The sequence below is a fragment of the Symphodus melops genome (genome assembly GCF_947650265.1).
Source record: "Symphodus melops genome assembly, chromosome: 18".
NCBI classification, from domain to species: domain Eukaryota; kingdom Metazoa; phylum Chordata; class Actinopteri; order Labriformes; family Labridae; genus Symphodus; species Symphodus melops.
In genome coordinates this window covers 3,884,626-3,904,132 of record NC_136708.1, presented here as the reverse complement: position 1 = coordinate 3,904,132, position 19,507 = coordinate 3,884,626, and the positions used below count along the sequence as shown (strand labels likewise).

Here is a 19,507-nt window from a genome sequence, read left to right as displayed (position 1 = left end):
GATACCTTTTAGTGTCCGTCTGATGGATCTGTTCTCTCTATTTGCATCATGTTGTTAACATAATTTGTCCATTTTTACTTTTCTTTTCCACTCCTAACTACTTGTTTTAGGTTTTGAAACTCACCATCATGTTGGTTGAAATAATAGTTTAATGTTGAGTCGAACCTTGGAGGAAAGTCTTTATTCTTAAGGGTAAAAAGATTTTACAGCAGTGAGATGGACTTTTCTAAACATCCAGACATGTAAATGTCCAAAATAAATGCATTCATGTTAACGATACAAAGTCAAACACACACAAACACAAATTCAGAGAACTGCAAATAAAGAAATACTACAAATCAAGCCTTTTTAATGTATAAGAGCTCCTGGCCTGTAGGGGGTGCTCTGTGGGATGGAGGGAGGTAGACTGGACACCTAACATGTTGTTGAGATGGGACAGTTGCATCGTATACAGAGAATGATGCCTTTGCATGACATCGAAAGCAAACCAGACCATCAGTGAGAAGACTTTTTCTATAAGTTGTTTTGAATGTCTGTCACAGTATCTGAAGTGCCGCACAAGACAGGATGATTCTTTGTTTGCTTTATTCAAGAGGGGGATTGAACATCCGCTAGTTAAAAGATGAGAGATTTTTTGTTCGAGGTTACACAAAAACATTAACAGGTCAGAATCAGCAGAAACATAAAATGTAAACTGCTTTGGCCACAGGAGGTGCCAAAATCCCCCCCCCCAAAAAATGCATACTTCTCACGGCTGCTCATAAAAATGTTAATTTATAACACTAAACTTCAACATGTAACACTTTGACAGATTGCATGATAAAAGCTGATCATGATTTCTGGTGCAACTGAATTCTGAAACCACATTCAATGAAATGTGGCACACAGTCTTTTCCGGGCCTACAAGAAAATTACCTGCCAACATGTTAATTGTCTTGGAAAATAACGTGTATGGAAATTAGTCAGGATGCATTTTTCAGGCTCATTAGCGGAGAAGGGTTATAAAAAGATGAGAAAAGAAGTATCCTTGTTTATTCCGATCAAATGTCACAAGAGAATCAATTATTGTGTGATTTCAATAAATTAGCAGAAATAAAATGTCACCTCGTTGCACGTGTTAAGCAACACCTAGCGACTGATAACAACCTGCTACTGACTACATTTCACATCCTGTTCAGTATCGAGCTCCAGTCAATATCCCCCCCCCCCCACACACACACACACACACACACACACACACCACTCTCGTGTGAACACAGTATAGGAAGACCTTGTATAATCCACCACTCTCCTCCACTTCTCAAGCTGCTTTGCATTTTGCCCTTTCATCGTTCGCCGGCTGGGCTCATAACTCATCTTTTAGTGCTGCATCTTGTGGTGACCACCTTCTACTCAACAACACCATTACGCGGGCAGATTAATGCCGCTATTAAATCCACACATCGACTTCGGTGGCACTCATCAAAGACGGTATATATGACTAGCAGTATCAAGGATTTGATGAAGTCAGACTTTTCCGAGGGACGATAAATCAGCGAGCGAGGTGCAGTCGAACGCTTCACAAGGTGGATGCAGGCAAAGGAGGAAGCACAAGGAGGACCCCCAAAACATGTGTACTGTACAGCTGGGCAAACATAATAACAGCCTTGGTCCTCTTGTCAGGAGTAAACAGACATTATTACTTTCATTGCAGTTTGTTATTAGCATGGCCGCATTAACCTTTTTAGAGGCCACGGGCAAAAGTTTGGTGTTTGGCCCCATTTGACCCATTACCTACTGTACCACTGCATCCTTATAATCCGGCTTTGTCTTTAGCCTAACTCCAGTTTTTCAGTGGCATTTAGTCTAAAATTTGAGGATCTATCTAACCCTCTAGTGCCATTTTTAGAAAATCTCCTCTAGTTCATAGTTTCGATTTGCTGATGTAGTCAGGAGTCATAGAGCAGTGGGTGCAACAAAGAGATCCTTTAAAAGAAAAAGCCAAACAATAGACTCAAACAGTACATCACACTTTACTTAGTGCTGCAGTTTACGGTTACAGATCCTCTCAGTATCTGGTATAATGAACTCCTCAACAGAATTTGAGAAAAAGTGAACCTACCTGTGATGTTTAAAGACCTGCTCGGTTATGTCACAATCACAATTTTTTATGTATTTTACAACATCTGCATCCAATGAATTTATCCAACCTGAACACTCCTCACACTTAAACTTAAACGTTCTGAACCCTTAAAAAAAAAAGCAAGTATAAATAGTTTAACTTGAAAGAGTTAGATGAGCTAACTCTCAAAAAAAAAGGTGAAACAGAAAAGGATGTGTAGTCTAGGAATTGTGAATCCACTCAGTGACAGTTAATGCAACCTGTCCAGTAGCCGTGGCACTATAAAGTAGTCATGATCTAAACCAGACGTTCACAAACCAAGGACCTCATAAAGCATTAGCCTTTGGCAGGGACCCACCTATATTGAAAAGAACATTTAATTCCTTGTATATTAAGATGGCAAATATTGAAAATTGGACATTTAACATCATTTATATCGCTATATTTATTTAAACATTTTTATTTTCTAATAAAATCCTGGTCTAGCCCATATCAACAACGCCCAATTATATGATCACATTTTGATGTAATCTACCTTGAAATTGTTGTTTTCTTGCTTTTCAGCGAACGTCTGATAAGCAATTGTGCTTACAGAGCAAAACTCACGTTAGCTAAATGGCAACAAGTCAAACATTCGTAATGACATTAGTTGTGTTACTAAATCAGCTGCTGGCTAATATCCCAGTTAGACAGCCAACCTCCTCCAGGCAACCATGGCGGTGATTTGAAGGCAATGAAACAACCTTTTGTCAGTTTCAGTAATCTGATTGGACACAGATCAACCTTATCAGAAAATTCCTTTAACAGAATTGACCTCACAGCAGTCTTTTCACTTATCTCCTCTTGCTGTTAGCGTTATAGTTACCCATTATTTGTCTGCAGCCAATTCTCCTCATGCTAAAGGTGGTTACTGTGACTCAGATGTAGCTAAAGTGGCTCCTCTGTAAGTGAATTCACCTTTAAAAGAGTAAGTTTTAAAGTGTGGCAGTCATGAGAGATGAGGGCAAGCTCTGCGGGAGAATAATAAATCAAGCCTTTCGAGTGGTGACCGAACCTACTGAGGACCTTATGCTAAGCTAGGTCACTGCTGGCCACGGTTGAAATATTATCCTCATAAAACTTTGCAGCACATCTATTTTCTCTCAGGAAAGCGGGACGACAATACTCAAAAGCACATCTAAATCTAATAAAATCTACCAGACGCAGACAATTGTAGATTTAAGAGCAATTTCTGTGCAGGAGCAAGATCAACCTACGGCCACAGATTTGAATTTTACGTTAGCTCGAAGCGATGGAAGCCACAGCGAGACAGAGAGTGACAGGACAGAGTTTAGATTACAGAGGAATGGAGGAAGGCAGAGGGGCGGTGTTGTTTGGAGTGGGGGGGGGCGGGGGGGAGAACAGAGACTGAGAGAGTCTGGAGTTCATTCGAGGCTAGCTGTCGTCAAGCTCGGCGTCAGTCGTCACATGGGTAGAATGCTAAACGCTGAGCTCTGAATCCTGACCTATTTTCATCAAACTGACACAGAAATCCAAGGAGAGGCCGTCTTACGCTGCTAACCTCTGACTGCCTCCTGGACTGCCCTCAGAAAGCCACCACACACACACACACACACACACACACACCCACACACAAATTATCTGATCCCACCGTCCATACCATAACATGAATCTTTTTACCCCTGACTTACAGCTAGTAAATGATCGTTGATTAATAATCTCCAAAAGGACTAGATTGTGAATGATTTCCACTCAGCTCCAGCTTGAGGGGTCTTTATTGTAATTTGTCCAAATATGCCGTTGGACTGATGAATATTCATTAAGTGAAAATACTCTTCCCTGACCCTTCTTTGTGCTGACAATAGACAGTAGACGTGTTCTTTTTCTGTGTCGGCGCTGAACTTGACATCATTAGCAGACACCTTCCCGACTGTAGCGACTGCTCTAACAGACTTTTCACAAAGAAAATGAGCAAATAACTCTGGTTAAAACACGGGAAATGATCCCACTCTTAAGGCACTAATGGCTTTCATTTTTAACCGTCTTTTATCAACTATGATCAAAGAGCAATTACAGACATCTTCAGTGAAAATGGATTCAATTGCCTGCAAATGAATGTGACTTGATTGATGCTGAACATCACCTGAACACGACTGAACTACACCGAGAACAACCGTTTTAATGGTGATTGATAGTAACACTGTAAAATGATGAAGTGTAGCTTCTAAACCAATATGCCCTGCAACCACAAGGTTACATTTCCCTCAAATAATGAAACTTTTTCAGCATCTTTTTATACATGAATCTAAAAATACTCTACCCTCAATCTTGTATTTCACTCATCAGACTTATGTATTGCTAACCAAACCACTCGTGTTTTCAGGACAAGGTTCGCTCATTACAACTGTGATTCAATCATTTGATAACTGTAAAAACTTCTCACATCTTTGGCTTCTCCCTGCTGAACCACAACCTTTTATGGTGATGGTTTTTTATAAAATGACTGACAGAGATGCGAGATGCTGCGGTTCTTTGAGCGTCTGCTTGAGGCTGGCTCCAGGAACACCGGAAGTCACATACACACCAGAGGCAGAAAAGCCAGAAACTAAAACGTTTACAGCCTGGTTCAAAAAAATGAAATGTGTCTGATAAGTTGTTGTCATGGGCACACATTGAACCGGGTGAATTGTTTTTAGACGACTCTGTTTGATACATGTTGTCCGTAGTTAGGCGCGTAGCTGACTTGATTGAAAGGTGGGTGCAATGTTATGATTTGGCAAGAGGTTTAAAACCCGCCTCAGCTCCAGCGCTCAGCCTGTCTTTCGGTGGACTGAAAGTTACATTGAAGCAGGATTTCCAACATGGCGGCTGCTGCAGATGAGCCTCAGTCTTGGTCCGTTAATATTTACAGTCTATGGTTGTAAAGCTATGGAGTACATGATCTATAAACAGGGATTAAATATATTTAACACCTATTGGGAAAATTGAAGGCTAATTTGTGTGAGACAATCATGATCCCTGTTAGAAACAACTCTGTTTTATGAAATAATTCCTAACAAATGACATGATGTACATTAGCGATATGGCTTGCTCATAGTGTTAATGAGCTAATGTTAGGATACTTACATGTTTAGATGACATGTGTTTCTCAAAAGTATGTTACATTAACTTTAAGTTGAAAGGACTGAAGATCTGTTTGTTACTGTTTTTCGTCTTCCAAAAATCGATAATGTGAAAGTTTAGAATGATTCAGTTTATGAAATGAATTGGACTCGATGTCAGGACTGTACACTCAGCATTAGAAGCCTTGTTAGTCCTTGAGTTCCCTGTTAGGTTCACGTGATAGGATGTTTTTTCAAAGGACTATCTGCAGGATAAAAGGAGAAACGACTTTAAAGGACTCGACTATTGGAGTAATAGACATTTTTTATTCAAACAAGTCTTCAGAGTTTAGAAATAGTTAAGAAATTCTTACGATTGGAAAGTTTTCAAACGTTACATGTTCTCTAAATAGCTTTTGATGCACAATATAGAAACAAATCTGATGTGTGTGAAAAGTGTTTGGGGTGGTCCATGCTTCCCTTTGTATAATTCACATTTTCCAACCCAGAAAGGATCCAAACGAACATAGACTAATGAGAGTCCCAGCTCTCATGTTGTCGCTCCCCTCTTTGACTCATTAATGTTCCAGGGTCATTGACTTTTTCTGGTCAATTCAAAATCAGTCGCAGATCAAAGACCAACTTTAAGAACAGAAAGTCCAGCGAGACCAGTTTGTGTATTGTCTTGTTTTCTACTGTGCAGAGATTCTGTTTAGAAAATAAAAATAAAAACTCAACTTTGATGCTCCACAATGAAAAACAGAAGTCCATTCATCATTTCTAGATCGATTTGAGGGAGTAAGAATACTATTTAAATGCTACTGTTCATTCACATTTCCCATCTAAGAATGACCAAAAAAATCTCTCAGAAGAATCTTAAACCATGAGTGAATTCTGAATTAATTAATTAATTATAGGTGTAATTATCAGCGGATGAGATTTGCATGCAGCGACTGGAATCTGTGACTGAATTTGATCTTGATCGACCTGTAGGAACTCTCTGAACAACAGGTGAAATACCATGCCATTATTTAAATGCAACACAAGCAGCGGCAGCTCTCTTGTGTTCACACGCTCTCCACACTTGGGCTTGACAGAAAAAGTTGAGGTTGAAAAGCCGTGATCGGGGTCATCCAGCTCGGCGCTGAGAGGTTCACTCTCCTGCAGCATTAATCACAGCACCGCTGTCCTCTGAATGATTACCTCCCATCAATCTTAGTTTGCTTAGCCCTCCAACAGGAGAAAACCCTCATGAAGATCTGATTAAAAATGTAAGCGACTCATTACGAGAGCGCGTGCTTGGCCTTGGAGTCGATACTCTGCGATAGTCATGAGCTCTGAGTGGGATTTATCTACTCATCTCCAAATGTCCGTTTTCACCTGCTCACGCTGACCTGATCTCAGCGAGGGGAACGGCTGTGAAGAGGTGAGGTCTGGAGGAGAAGTAGTGGAGATCTGCATGTGTGTGTGTGTGTGTGTGTGTGTGCAGTAGTCGTTTGCAGCTGCAGACAGGAGGGGGAGTGACTTTGAGAGTGTCTGAGAGGCACATCCTGCCTGCAATTAAGGTGGAATCAGAGAGAGATCTGCGCTGCCTTGATAATGAGCCTCATCTGAATTATTAACTAGAGCTGTACCCCCCGGACCTGGACTCCCATCAGGCCTAGCTCCACAACAACAAGAGCAGATGCACGCTCACAAACATACACACACACACACAGATTCTTCAGATCCATACAAACCTCTATCAAACCCATTTTAGCGCATGCAGGAACTCAAAAACTAATCCCATTTGCAGTGAAAATCAGGGCAACACATTACTTGAAGTGGTGCTCATAAGGCATTATAAGGCATGGAAAGCCCATTATAAACACACTGTGAGTGCATGATGATTTATTAAAATTTGGTGCATAGCTTAATGAGTACAATATGCAGAAAGTTAGAGGTTTGAATACTTTATGAAGTAACTGTGTCATTAATCACATTAAAATTTAGTGCAATTTCAGATGCATGATTACATTATAACATTTTCCCTGTGATTCCAGCGGGATGATAATCATTTTGGTGCTGCTCTGATGGATGGATGTGGATTGTTAGGATGGTTGTATTTCAAAAGTAACTCCTTGTAATTAATTCATATCCATGTAGTGATTTGTAACGTACTCTCAAAATGTTTTATTGGTCTGCTTTACATTGTTGCTCACGGTCGAAGTTAATAATTACAGAAATTCAAGGAGGATTTTTCAATTACCTACTAATCTTGGAAAGATTTGAGCTGCATTTCAAACAGCTTCTTGGAGTTTTGAAGAGTATTTTTCAAGGCTGGAATTTTTTGAATACATTTTCCATGACTGTTAATGAATCAGAAACTTATAGCCGATCAGAAACAAGATCATAATCACCTGCAAGTTAAAGCAGTGGCATTCATTGATTCATGAGTTGAACACAAAGTATTCAGCTTTTATTTATTCATTTTTTATTAAGTGACTGTAGTTACTATTTGTCAAAGTTTTCTTATTACAGAAGGTAATTTAAGCACACTGCACTGCTTTACATCAAGGCACAAAGTAACTTTAAAATAAATGCATAACACACGATAATTTTACTATTATGGCAAAACTCAGAAGTGGTCAAGGGTCTTTAAATGGATTTTTATATCACCTGAATGTTAGCTTGTTGGGTTGTAGCAGCTGAAGCAAATACAATAGCTGTGAACAAAGTGGCTTCTTTAGATTGGGGACTGTAGATTCAGTAAGACATGGTGAAAGAGAATGGGGAGTTAGGAGCTCTCAGGTCAGACCTGAACCCAGGATGGCAACCTTGAAGACTAGACCCTCTGAACATGGGGAACAATCGGACCACTAGGCCATCAGTGCCCCTTTAAAGATTCTTCTAATGTGAAGAATATAAATGTAGACGGATTGTTCTCTGACACGAAGGGTACAATAATATCATGCAATTTACAATGTTAGGAAGATATGTTCAGGGTGTCTACATCCTGCATGACAACATGCATGTTTAAGATCATTTGTGTGTGTGTGTGTGTGTGTGTGTGTGTGTGTGTGTGTGAATGGATGTAAATCAATGACTTCCTGTGAAAGAAAGAAAACACAACCTCATTGTGTGTCATGCAATTAAAAATGTCCGATAGGTGAATTAAGCAGGATTGTTCAGTGTGTGTTTATAACCAGCTGAATCAATGTTCTTGTTGTATAGAGCATGGGAATAAATGGCTGCCACGAGAAGCAGCAGATTCCAACCACGTCTCTGAAATGCCAAAGCATGGTTCTCACAAAGAAGTCAAACATAGCTGTGATGACTGGTAGAAAGACAGCGAACATGCGAGGCAGAAAAAAAAAGTGTAAGAAATGAGCAGAGATGACAGAGAGCCCCTGGTGTGGTCATTAAAGGCCTTGTTAACAGTGTAACTACATTACGTGCTGACCTGTTCCTGAGTCACAGTCTGACAGTGAGCAACGAGGACTCAATGTTAGTTGACTTGTGCTCTGCTCATCGTCCGAGCCAAACACCAGAACATTTTGAAGCCCTGAGGTCTGGTCGACACCACGGAGAGAATGCGAACTGTGCCGACATTTTACGACACACCACCAGGCACGGTTCCCGAGATCCGCCTGCCTGCCGGAATGACTGACTGTTGTGCGTCTGGACTCAGTTTTCTCTCTGGAATTTCCGTCTGCAGAGCGTTTCTCAACATTTTATTCCAGCTGATTTATTCCAACTGATTGAAGTGTGAGGGCTGAGGGCGAGAATATTATGTTCTATTCCAACCACGATGACTCATTTAAGCAGTGAACACCCCGCCTCCACTGCCGGTGCATCCCTTGTTTACATCTCAGCCCTTCTCCAGATTGAAGTGATATCTGCCTGCGTTCTATTCAAAAAGCTTTTTGTAGCTCGGCATCCACAGACAAGGACGCTGATTCTTTCGGATCAAAATCTGTCCATCTCCGCATGGCCTCCTTCCATTCAAGCCCTCAACGACACTTCCCAACTGTTTTCTCTCCATTCAAAGGCTGATCAGATGAGTTTTAGCATAGTCTCATATTCAACAACCAACCCCCTTCGCTTTCCAAATTCCTCTTCCCATTCCCCGCCCCCGGTTAACCCAGCGCCAAGCCCGCCAACTCGAGAGCTGCCTCTCCTTCTGCTGGGCCTTTGTGATAATAACAATAACTGTGTAGTGGTGCAGAGGGCTTTCTGTTGAGCCAGCGCCAGGCCGGCTGGCACAGGGAACCCTCTAAGCCTGTTCCACCATCTCCAACCAATTCCCCTCTGTCTCGGCTGGCGCTGGAGCATCACAGGCATTAAGGCTGCTATCAATGTGCTCAGCAGCAGGGGCCACCGCCACCACTCTCGCACTCGCTCTATCTTTTCTCTTTCCGCCTCTCTCCCTCTCCCACTCAATTCTGAATCCAATTCAAAAAAGGGTTTTATTGGCAGGACAAATAATACCTTGTTCTTCAAAATGTCTCCTTGCCTCCTCTTTTTTTTTTTTTTTTCTGTCTGTCTCTCTGTGCCACTCAACCTTTTTCTCCTTCTCCATCTCCTGGAAGTGGAATCTCAACAGAACAAGGTGAAGGCCGGCGTGGGTGGCAATACTTTACGTGAAGTGCATTGGGATGTATTACGAACAGATTAGAAAGGCATAAGAGGTAAAGATCCACTTTTACTCTCAGTAATCATGGATATTAAATGAGGCACGCAAACCTCGAGTAAGGTCAGTCTATTGTTTTAGGGCTGAATGACATCTTTTAAAAATTGATAACATCTCTGTCTTCTGCATATTCATACAAGACATATAAATATTCGTTTTTTTGTATTTATTTATTTCACACAATAAATAAAATGTTTCAAAGAAAGACACTCCTGCAAACAGACGACACAGGTTTAGTCTCCTAAGGACACTCATCACAAAACGTGTATTTTGTGTTATTAAAGTTGGTGTGCACACCCCATGTGTGAAGGCTGTAGTCCTTTAGGCTGACGGCCCGGGTTCAAATCTGACCTGTGGCTGCTTCCTTGCATGCTGTTCCCCACTCTCTCCTTCCCTGATTTCTGACTTTGTCCACTTTCCTATTTGTACAACTAAGGCACAAAAGCCCAACAATGTAATCTCCAAAAAGTTAACCTGCTGCTATTTAACTCTTTCGATGTATATGAATGTAAAATGATGTAACGGGTGTCACTTTACAAATGTTCTCTCAACCTCCTCAAAGGCCATCAAAAGAAGCACGTTTTCTGTCTTCACTCTGTAGCTTTGTTTTCACGTCCTTTGCTGGCTTGTTTAATCAGCGACTCTCAAAGTGAAGCACAGAACCCCCAGGGTGGGCCTGGAGTCCTGACTTTTTTTTTTTGGAGGGGGGGGCATTGATTAAGTTTGATTACTCTGCAACTTTCTTGGTGGTCCTCCAGGTTTTGAAAAAAATTTTCTCTTCTGTATATAATGGAAAAATCATATGGACTGCTCACTGTACACTTCCCTTTTGAGTGTAAATCATACGATACATACCACACAATAAGGAGGGTTAGTGTAACTGTCAGAGGGAGAAGAAAAGAGCGTCTTAGTAAATTTACATTGGAGGGGAAGCTGAAATTCTCCAAAGGTAGATCTCCGGTCAGGCAGCTGATGGTGTATCATTTTGACTCTATGTATTAATAAGCCTCACAAATGAGGAGAGGCTTCAGAGAAACAAAGATAATGAACCAAGCCGTAACCTCCAGTGAGAAATCCAAAGTCAACAAGGATATTTATAAAACTGCAGTTCCGTGATTGTCCACTTGAGGCTGGCTCAAAAAGGAAGGAATCCCCACTGGGTCCCATGTAAAAAAAAAATCCCCTGTACAGAAACACGTTTATAACCTGGTACGAAAATAAACATGTTCTGTCTCATTAGCTAATTGCGTTATTTTTTATAAATTTTACACAGTAATATTTTTACATCTTATCTGTTTTCATTATATATACAGTCAACTCAGTACTGCATGTGTGCTCATATAAACACTTCTGACATCTCTAAGCTGTTGGATGCTTAACTAAATGTTAGTTAGTTAGTAAATTACATCTACACGCTCTTTATTCCACATTAAATGTGTGAAGGAGGCATGCTTATGCTAAAGCATGTTTAGTTGCTCTTTAAAGACTTTAAAGTGTTATCCTTTGTACTGCAGCATCTTGCTGTGTGCTCATTATATCAGAGTCTTGATTAGAACAGTCAAACACCCACGATGTGCCTGTAACATTTGTAAAGCCTTCAGGTAGGGTCAGTGAGCCTCCACCTGCATGCTTGCCTGCCTGCTGCTGAATGTGTGTACAGTACAGCCTGCAGACAGGCCACAGCTCAGCACATCCATTCCCACGCAGAGACACTTGTGAAATGAACATAACAGTGTGTATGTGTGTGTGTGTGAGCGCAGACCCCCGCATCACTACCACCACCACCACCGTGACCACCTACAGAACTGAACTCACTTCATATGACCAATCACAGCCTCCTACCTCAGATGCAATAACAAACATGGCCCAAACACTTGACCGCAATTACTGAACAACAGGCAGAGAAATACGCACACAGTCATCATGTTCACTCTCCTGCAAGATGCTAAAGCAACACAGTGTGCATATGTACAAGTGTGTTTATGCTGAACACTTGTGTACATATCAAACCGGGGACCTCTGTGTCATAAAAGTCGGTCCAACACGTCTGGAACTCACTGGTGTTGGTGTTTCAAGACAAAGTCTGCAGTTAATGTCTAAAGCATTATTAGTTTTCAAAATGTTTAACAGACGGTTTAACCACGGAAAAAGGAAGTAAATGAAACAGCTCAAAGAAGAGGTAAAAAAAAAGTGACGTTTGACGTTATGAGGTGGGTTTTACTTTTGACATGACTGAGATAGTGAAATGATAAATTCACATTTGGAGCAGTGTCAGTCTTTTTCAGGGATCAAATAGCATATGATTAATTGTGATTTAAAAAATGAATGCATTAATTGCAGACCTGAATTTAATCGTGAATGACTAGTTGATGGTGACAGCTCTAATTGTTTCACATTATTACCCTCCACCACCACCAGGGATCAACACTGGAATGCACAAATCCCTGTAAAATCATTAGCCTGCTTTTCCTGTAATTACTTGAAATTCAAATAATTTAAATATAGTACCACTGAATACAACCCTAAAAAATATAGAACTTAAGTAATACCTGAAGTTTATTAACATCTTTCAGACCAAGCTAATGCTAAGCAAAAAGCTTCAGTAGCCGGTGTCATGGAGTGCATAGCATCCATTTGTATCCCTTGTGTATGAAGAGCAGCCACCATCATTAGATAATGTAGTTCCCCCTATAAACTACAACGCTCACTAACATTGGCTAACGAAGGGTAATGTTTCATCTTCATCCTTTGATCTTTGTGATCCATTTTAACACTCATCGCACCGCTTTGTTGTGTTTTTAATTTACTCTTACTGGCAATTTGATTCTGTTGCTCTTCATTCGAGAAGCGTACACGAGTTGAAGAATAGGAGCGAGAAACTGATGATGGGTTGATTGTTGATTGCAACTTTAATCAGGGTTTCCAACGTAACAACACTACGTAACATATGTTTGGAAAATGTGTTTGTTGACGCACACTGGTAGAAAGGTATTCCTGGTTTGTGCAGACTTAAAGAAGTCTTAAAGTTGCTCAAATAAAAAAGTGTATGTGTTTATGTCTGCGGCCATAATCTGACAAATCTCTCTATATATATAAAGTATCTGAACATGTGAAAGGAATCCAAAACAGTGACGCAGCCTTAGCGCCTGACACTCAAACAATTGAATGACACCTGAACGTGTTGCGAGTAAAGTGTGTGAGAATTTGTGTGTGTGTGTGTGTGTGTGTGTGTGTGTGTGTGTGTGTGTGTGTGTGTGGTATTAAGAGGCAGGGGAAGCTGCCGGCCCAGATGAAGACAAAGAGCCCAGCGGCTGAATTGAGCAGCAGCTCTCAGACAGGATTACACAACAGCTCTTAAAGACTGCTTTTAATAGCAAGACTTTGACTGGATCTTATTTCCCTCCCACTCATCCCATCCATACACATACATGCCCCCCATCACCCACAACAACCTCCCCCTCTTGTCCTCAAGTGCTGTTCGATCTAAGCCGAAGCATACAGGAATGTGTGTACTTACTGTACAAGTGTGCGATTGTGTTTGTGAGCGACCCCGTACCTCCGCGTTTCAAATCTCATTAAAACCAACGTTACTGTAACTATTACAGTCCAGCATGTGCGTGTGTGCGCTCGTGTGAGTGTGTGTCCTCTCTCCTTTGCCCTATTTTTTTTGCTGTTATTTAGCAGTGTGTTGTTTTTTTATGTTCGAATCAAGTTGTTTTCAGCCTCGATTTAAAGGCTCTCTCTCCACCAATCAGCTCCTTTGCCAGACCGGCCAATCAAATCCTCCATGCAAAGCTGAGAACAGGAGCAGGTATCAGAGCTGGACAACACAAACAAGGCCTTGGGACTTAAGCCCCACACTATAAATCCAACGTAACCCGCCGCCCCCACTCCCAATAACATAAAGATTGGACTGTGGTAGATGCTGCTGCTCAGCTCAGACCTAAATCAAATGTTGATTATATTTAGATTAATCTATGTCTTAATAGTACTCAACTGGAAGCTGGAATTGAGCCAAATGAGATGTTGGAGCGGGGAGAGAAAGCGTGTGTGAGTGAGAGGAAGAAACAGAAAGGGAGACAATGGCACTTATCGAGAAAATGCTGTAAGGATATGATAACATGACAGAGGGAAGCAGATAGAGGATTTTGGATCAACTCAATGTCAAACACGCAGATGGTGTGAAATGCCTGTTAATCCCACTGCAACCCGTGTTTCCTTTTTTTTTCTGTGTTCCTCCAATCGTCGGGCTGTGCCAGGAAAGCAAAACACACATTGAAAAGAAAAATGCCACTTGAAAAGCATTTGAAGAATCTTTAAAGGGAGCTTCATCGATTTTACACATGATGTTCAGCTTACTCGTCATAAGCAGTGCCACTCAGCTCGGGGAATAACTGTACAAGTTTCCTGTGGCTCTCGAGCTCCTAACCTACCAAACGATACGATATCTTGGTCAGCGGTCCTGTTCTCCTACATAGGACATCTAGCTACCTTTCATCGTGCCAGTTTTGCACGAGAAAAATCCGTACAATCAAACTGACAATGTGGTCAAGTTCATTTAAGGAATCTTAGATGTCCAGCAAAAAAAATGATGCTTTTAACGTTGTGAAATGTTTCCAATTTGGTTCTGCTCGGACACTGAAATAATGATGCACAGTTAAAAGACCACTTTTGGTTTTTAAGAATTACACACTTTATTAAATATATATATTTCACAAGTTTCCTTACTCTTCACCTATGATAAGATACACTTTAACTCAATACGATACACCACATGATACCATACCATACTATACCCTACCAGAGGATACTGGATATGATACGATAGGATGCATTAGGATGCCATTCAGTTTCATACCTATACCATACAAAACAATGTGACTCAGTAGGATACCGTTCCATACCAAGATAAGTCAAAAAGGAACGCACTTCCCTCAGTGGGCGCTGGATCCGATAAACACAGTTAGGTAAAGAAAAGCTAACAAGATCCACACACCATGAAGTCTTATTGATATAAATAAATCTTTTAAACTGGAGCTTCTTGGTGTGCAGATCTTGTATGCTTCTCTTTGTCATTCCGTACCGTACCACATGGTACCATACAATACCACTTATTGTTCTCCATTTGTCTTGGACTCACGTGCCGGACACATCGTTGAATCAAATAACAACAGCAATCGAAACAAGCAGTTCACGTGTAAACAGAGACAACGCAAATGTTAACCACCGACGTCATAGAGTGCACACGACCCGCAATGTTCAAGATCCTCATAAAAAAAACCAATACATCTATAAGAGAAAAAGACCAGCCTTCAGAGACACTACGCTTTTAAAGGGTGCAACGCCACCTCAAAAAGAAGCAAGGTTAAATATTAAATGATGGATTTTACACAGTAATGGAATACAAGTCTTCCTCCTAAGTGCTGAGGTGTTACCTAAAGGTTCGTAGTTCGAAATGTACGGGCACAGGTTGGTGTATTTTGCTGCATTTGATGAGTTGGGAGACAACACACAGTATAAAGTTTATGAAGATTTTAGCTCAATATTTTACATTAGAGACCATTTTTTCATGAAGCCTGGTTAAAAACAAAAGTATTTGGGGGTTGAAGGTGGGCAGAAGAGTCTTAAAAAGCTTGTTAGTATATAAAATAAAATATTAAAACTAAAGACACCTCGTCTCATTCTTCCTCATTTTATTCATTAATCTGTCCATTATGTGACTAACGATGTTATATTGGTGGGAAAATGGAGCAAGTGTTTGAACCTGTTTTCATCTTCCGGATTGTTATTTTGTTGTTTGATGTGTTTCTTTATGAAGCGCCTAAAAGAAGCCATGCCGGGAAATGTCAAAGCCTGCTGTCAGGTTTAACAAGAGGGAAGTTATCATGGCTACTTCTGTGCTCTGTTACAGTCAGCAGTGTGTCAATGATTCACATTAACTGCAGTGTTTGACCCCAGCAGCCATTTGATCAAACTCCCACACAGACATAAGACTTATCAAACACAGGTGGGGGGAAAAAAAATCACTTCTTCTTTCTTCTTTTCGTGTAACAAAAAAAAAGAACTCAATTTGGAGTCGCTCCAGTAAAACATGTTAACAAATGTCAAACATGTATAGGTTAATACAGCCTTGTGTCTTTAAAAATGTAATGCAAGTAGTCCAACTTTACCTTTGTCAGTTTAAAGGAGGGTGGCATGATGAATCAAAACTTTGTCACACACAAAGAACAATATGAGGGAAAGCTATGCACAGGGCTTGGAAACAAAAGACCTCTAATCCTCACGCAGGATGGGTGGTATATTTAAGTAGATTACAGAAACCAATCTATTAGATTAACCTCCCTATTAATTTGAATTTAAGGGATAATCTGTAGTTACATCTGTTTGCTGTGACACCCCATGTCATCATCTCTTGTTATTGTCCTTTTTAAACCCCTCGCCTTGTGCCATGCTTTCGCACAGCCTGTGCGTAATTCAACGTGCGCGCACTGGTTAGCAGGGGGGCGGGGAGGGAGCTCCAAACGGTTAACCCCGGGCACCCAACCGGCGGCATGGGTGACGCTCTAGTCAGGGAGCTTCAAATCAGAAAGGGGGCACACGTTGTCCCCAGTGTGACCTGAGTGCACCGAGAAGTAGAGGTTCGGGCACCGATGCGTCAAAGTGCGTAATAGTTGCCTGTCCAAAACACAGAGGCAGCTGCTTCCGTGTGGCTTATTCTATATTCAAAGGCTGCAATCCTTAAATAAGATGAACTCAGTGAACCTTGATCCAACCTTATCCGACCAGCTCACCGCCCCTTTCCTCACTGTAGAGAGGAGTGATACGGGGACACGCCACTGACATAAATTGCTTTGACCAGGGGTCAATTATGTGGTTTAGAAATATGCACAGAAGAGTTATGCTGCTGACACAGACTAAGACTAAATATAGTGAAGCTTTTCCACTTAAACCTTCACCATGTGGTGTGAAAATATTCTTTCATGTGGCCTACCTTCCATCCTGCTGAACTGTTGCTGTCGCCTTTATCCTTGAAATATGGAACAAAGCGAACCATCCAGTCATAAATCTGGGAGAGGGTAAGTCTCTTCTCCGGAGTGCTCTCGATGGCACGGGTAATGAGGTCTGCATAAGACAGGTTTCCCCATGCGTTCCTCCGGGAGGACTTGGCTTTGCGCAGCTGGCCAGCCACGTCGAGCGCAGCCCCGGACATGCAGGCAGGAGCGGCCACGACCGGGGCCGGGGCGCCGGCTGGGTGCTTGATCTCCGCCGGTGCGCCGCCTTTTCTCTCGGCCCGGCATGCGGGCACGTTGTACTGCTCCAGTTTCACCGTTGCCAGGGCTAGACCTCTGCTCACTTCTTCTCCCCCCGGGAAATCCTCCGGTAACTGCAGCGGCCAGGTGCACGACCGCGACCGACTGTGAGGCTCAAATTCCGAATCGATATCAACCTGATGCGCATCCATGCCGCTGTTCTTCATCATCATCAGCATGATGATCTCCCGTTGAATTGAAGTCAAAAGCGGGCAAGGTCACTGTAACAAAAAAGCCTGACAATATTGGCGTCTGTCGGAGAGTTGTAACAAAACTGCTCCTTTGCTCACAGAAAACAGAATTAATGTGTTTTGTTTCACACACAAAGAAAATCAGCCAGTAGGAAAACGCCGGCAGCAGAGTGGGATATTATCATTCTCCTCAGTGCAACAATGTGGCATCACATCAGGACAGATGAAGGTGTATCCTAGGCATCAACAACGGTATGAGTCTCTCTTCCATGTTAATGTGTGGCCGCATGCAGGACCAAGTGACGGTCAAACATCCATTCTGATCGGCGGACACACTTGGAGAATGTCTCTGTGTGGCTCCGGCTGCAGCAACAGTTGATCCCTCTGACTGATGAGCTCCGGAGCAGGTTAACAGGGACTCTGATCAAACTCCCAAATTAATTGACTTTATAATTTTCTCCACGCTCTTTCGGTTCGCAGCTTTACTACAAGCTCTCTCTCTCTCTCTCTCTCTGTGTCTGTCAGTGATCGGCTTCAGCTGAAACTCACTGCGAGCGCAATTACTCCCTTAGAAAAAGAAACAGGCTCTCATGAATCATTTATATGAAGTCGTGAATTTCGAGACGAGAGGGGGAGAAAAAAAAAGAAGCCCTCATGGATTTGATTTAGAGCATCCTCTGTGTCTCCTCTGCACGCCGCCAGACGCCTCACGCGCTCTGGTAGATGTTTCTACCTTTGTCTCGAGCTTTCCGTTCACATGTCACATGGGTACCGACTCTGTGCCTTTATACTACAAGCCCGTGTGTCTCTGACGGCTTCAAGCCACTTAACTGTAGCCTGGAATAAAGTGGAATAAGTGCCGCTTCCATATAATTGGACGCCGCCTGCATCAAGTCACTCCCTCCAAAACAGGTTTCCAGAGGAGGAGGAGGGCGTGTGTGCGTGCGTGTTTGTGTGCGCGTAATAGCGCATGTGTGTGTGCGCGTGTGGCAGTGGTTATATTCCCAACAATAAAATCTCCAAAGGCAGCCATTTATTTTATTTTTTTAAAAAAAGACAAATTCAATCACCCTCTTGTTACTTATCATCATGGTTTTATTCTATTTTTTCACAATGGCCAATCATCATGACTTGTAATTCAATTAATGCTGATTAAAGATAAATGTTTATTTTTTTTCTCTGCTTTGTTTTTGATTATTAATAGCCTCATTAGCAAATGATTGCGTGTCAAATCAAATCATGCAGGCTAGACAGAGTGTCACTTTGAATGCGATCTCTATTTTTTGAAACGCCGCTGTTGTGAAAAGTCATAATTTCTAGTTTTAAATCCATATGAGGGTTACAGAAGGTGTTCCCATGACTCTTGAATGAATGAGGCAGCTTTGATTTATAGTATTTGTGATTTGAGTTACCTTTGGTCAACATGTATGTATTTGAAAGAGAGAGCTGCTTATAACCTGTAGAGAATCCATGTATATTTCTTATTCTCACATTCTACCCTCTTCTTAGCTGCTTTATATTGATAGTGCGATCATGAGCCCTCTCACAGTGCTGCCTTTAAAGTGTGTTTGAATAGATGGATAATGTGCACTGGCTGCTATAGAGCTCCAATTAGAGATTAGTACACAATCAGGTGGAGCTGAACTTCTTAACTTCAATGTAAGACAGTAATATCATTACAGACCGGCTTTATCTGGACCTTTAATGAAGTTATTGAAATAACAAGAGATAAAGTTACATGAATATCACAGCTTAGATGCATGCCCACTCTTATCAAGAAGCAAGGTGCTTAAAAATCAACCAGGCTTCTAAGGTCGCTTACACGAGAAAAGGAACTGGCATGTTTTAACTACATACAGTATTTACTCATCAGTGTTCTCTGCTCTTTTACTTTATTAAACTCCCAGTAATAAAGATTGCTGATCGTGAATCCTTCTTGACCAAATACCTAAAGGTATTAAGCCACATTAGGACTAAAGACATTAAGCATAAGCACTATTTTTGTACTGGGAACTCTCTGAGAAATGATTAAGAAGCTGCTCCGCTGGTTAAAACAAAGAAAATGTTCCTCAGTTTCAGATGTAGTTCCTGGGATGCCTGCAAATATTACCTGCTTAAATAAAGGTTAAATA

The 19,507-nt window shown here is 41.5% G+C and overlaps 1 protein-coding gene across 1 annotated transcript in view; it reads right to left on the bottom strand.

Moving 5' to 3' along the window:
- The window catches only part of foxo6b (forkhead box O6 b), a 45,913-nt gene extending 27,722 nt beyond the window's left edge, over positions 1 to 18,191 (bottom strand). Inside the window, exon 1 of the mRNA XM_079368520.1 lies at positions 16,866 to 18,191. Within this exon, the coding sequence (XP_079224646.1) occupies positions 16,866 to 17,363 (498 nt within the window). The 5' untranslated portion in view covers positions 17,364 to 18,191. The remainder of the gene's footprint in view (positions 1 to 16,865) is intronic.
- Positions 18,192 to 19,507: the final 1,316 nt, after the last annotated feature.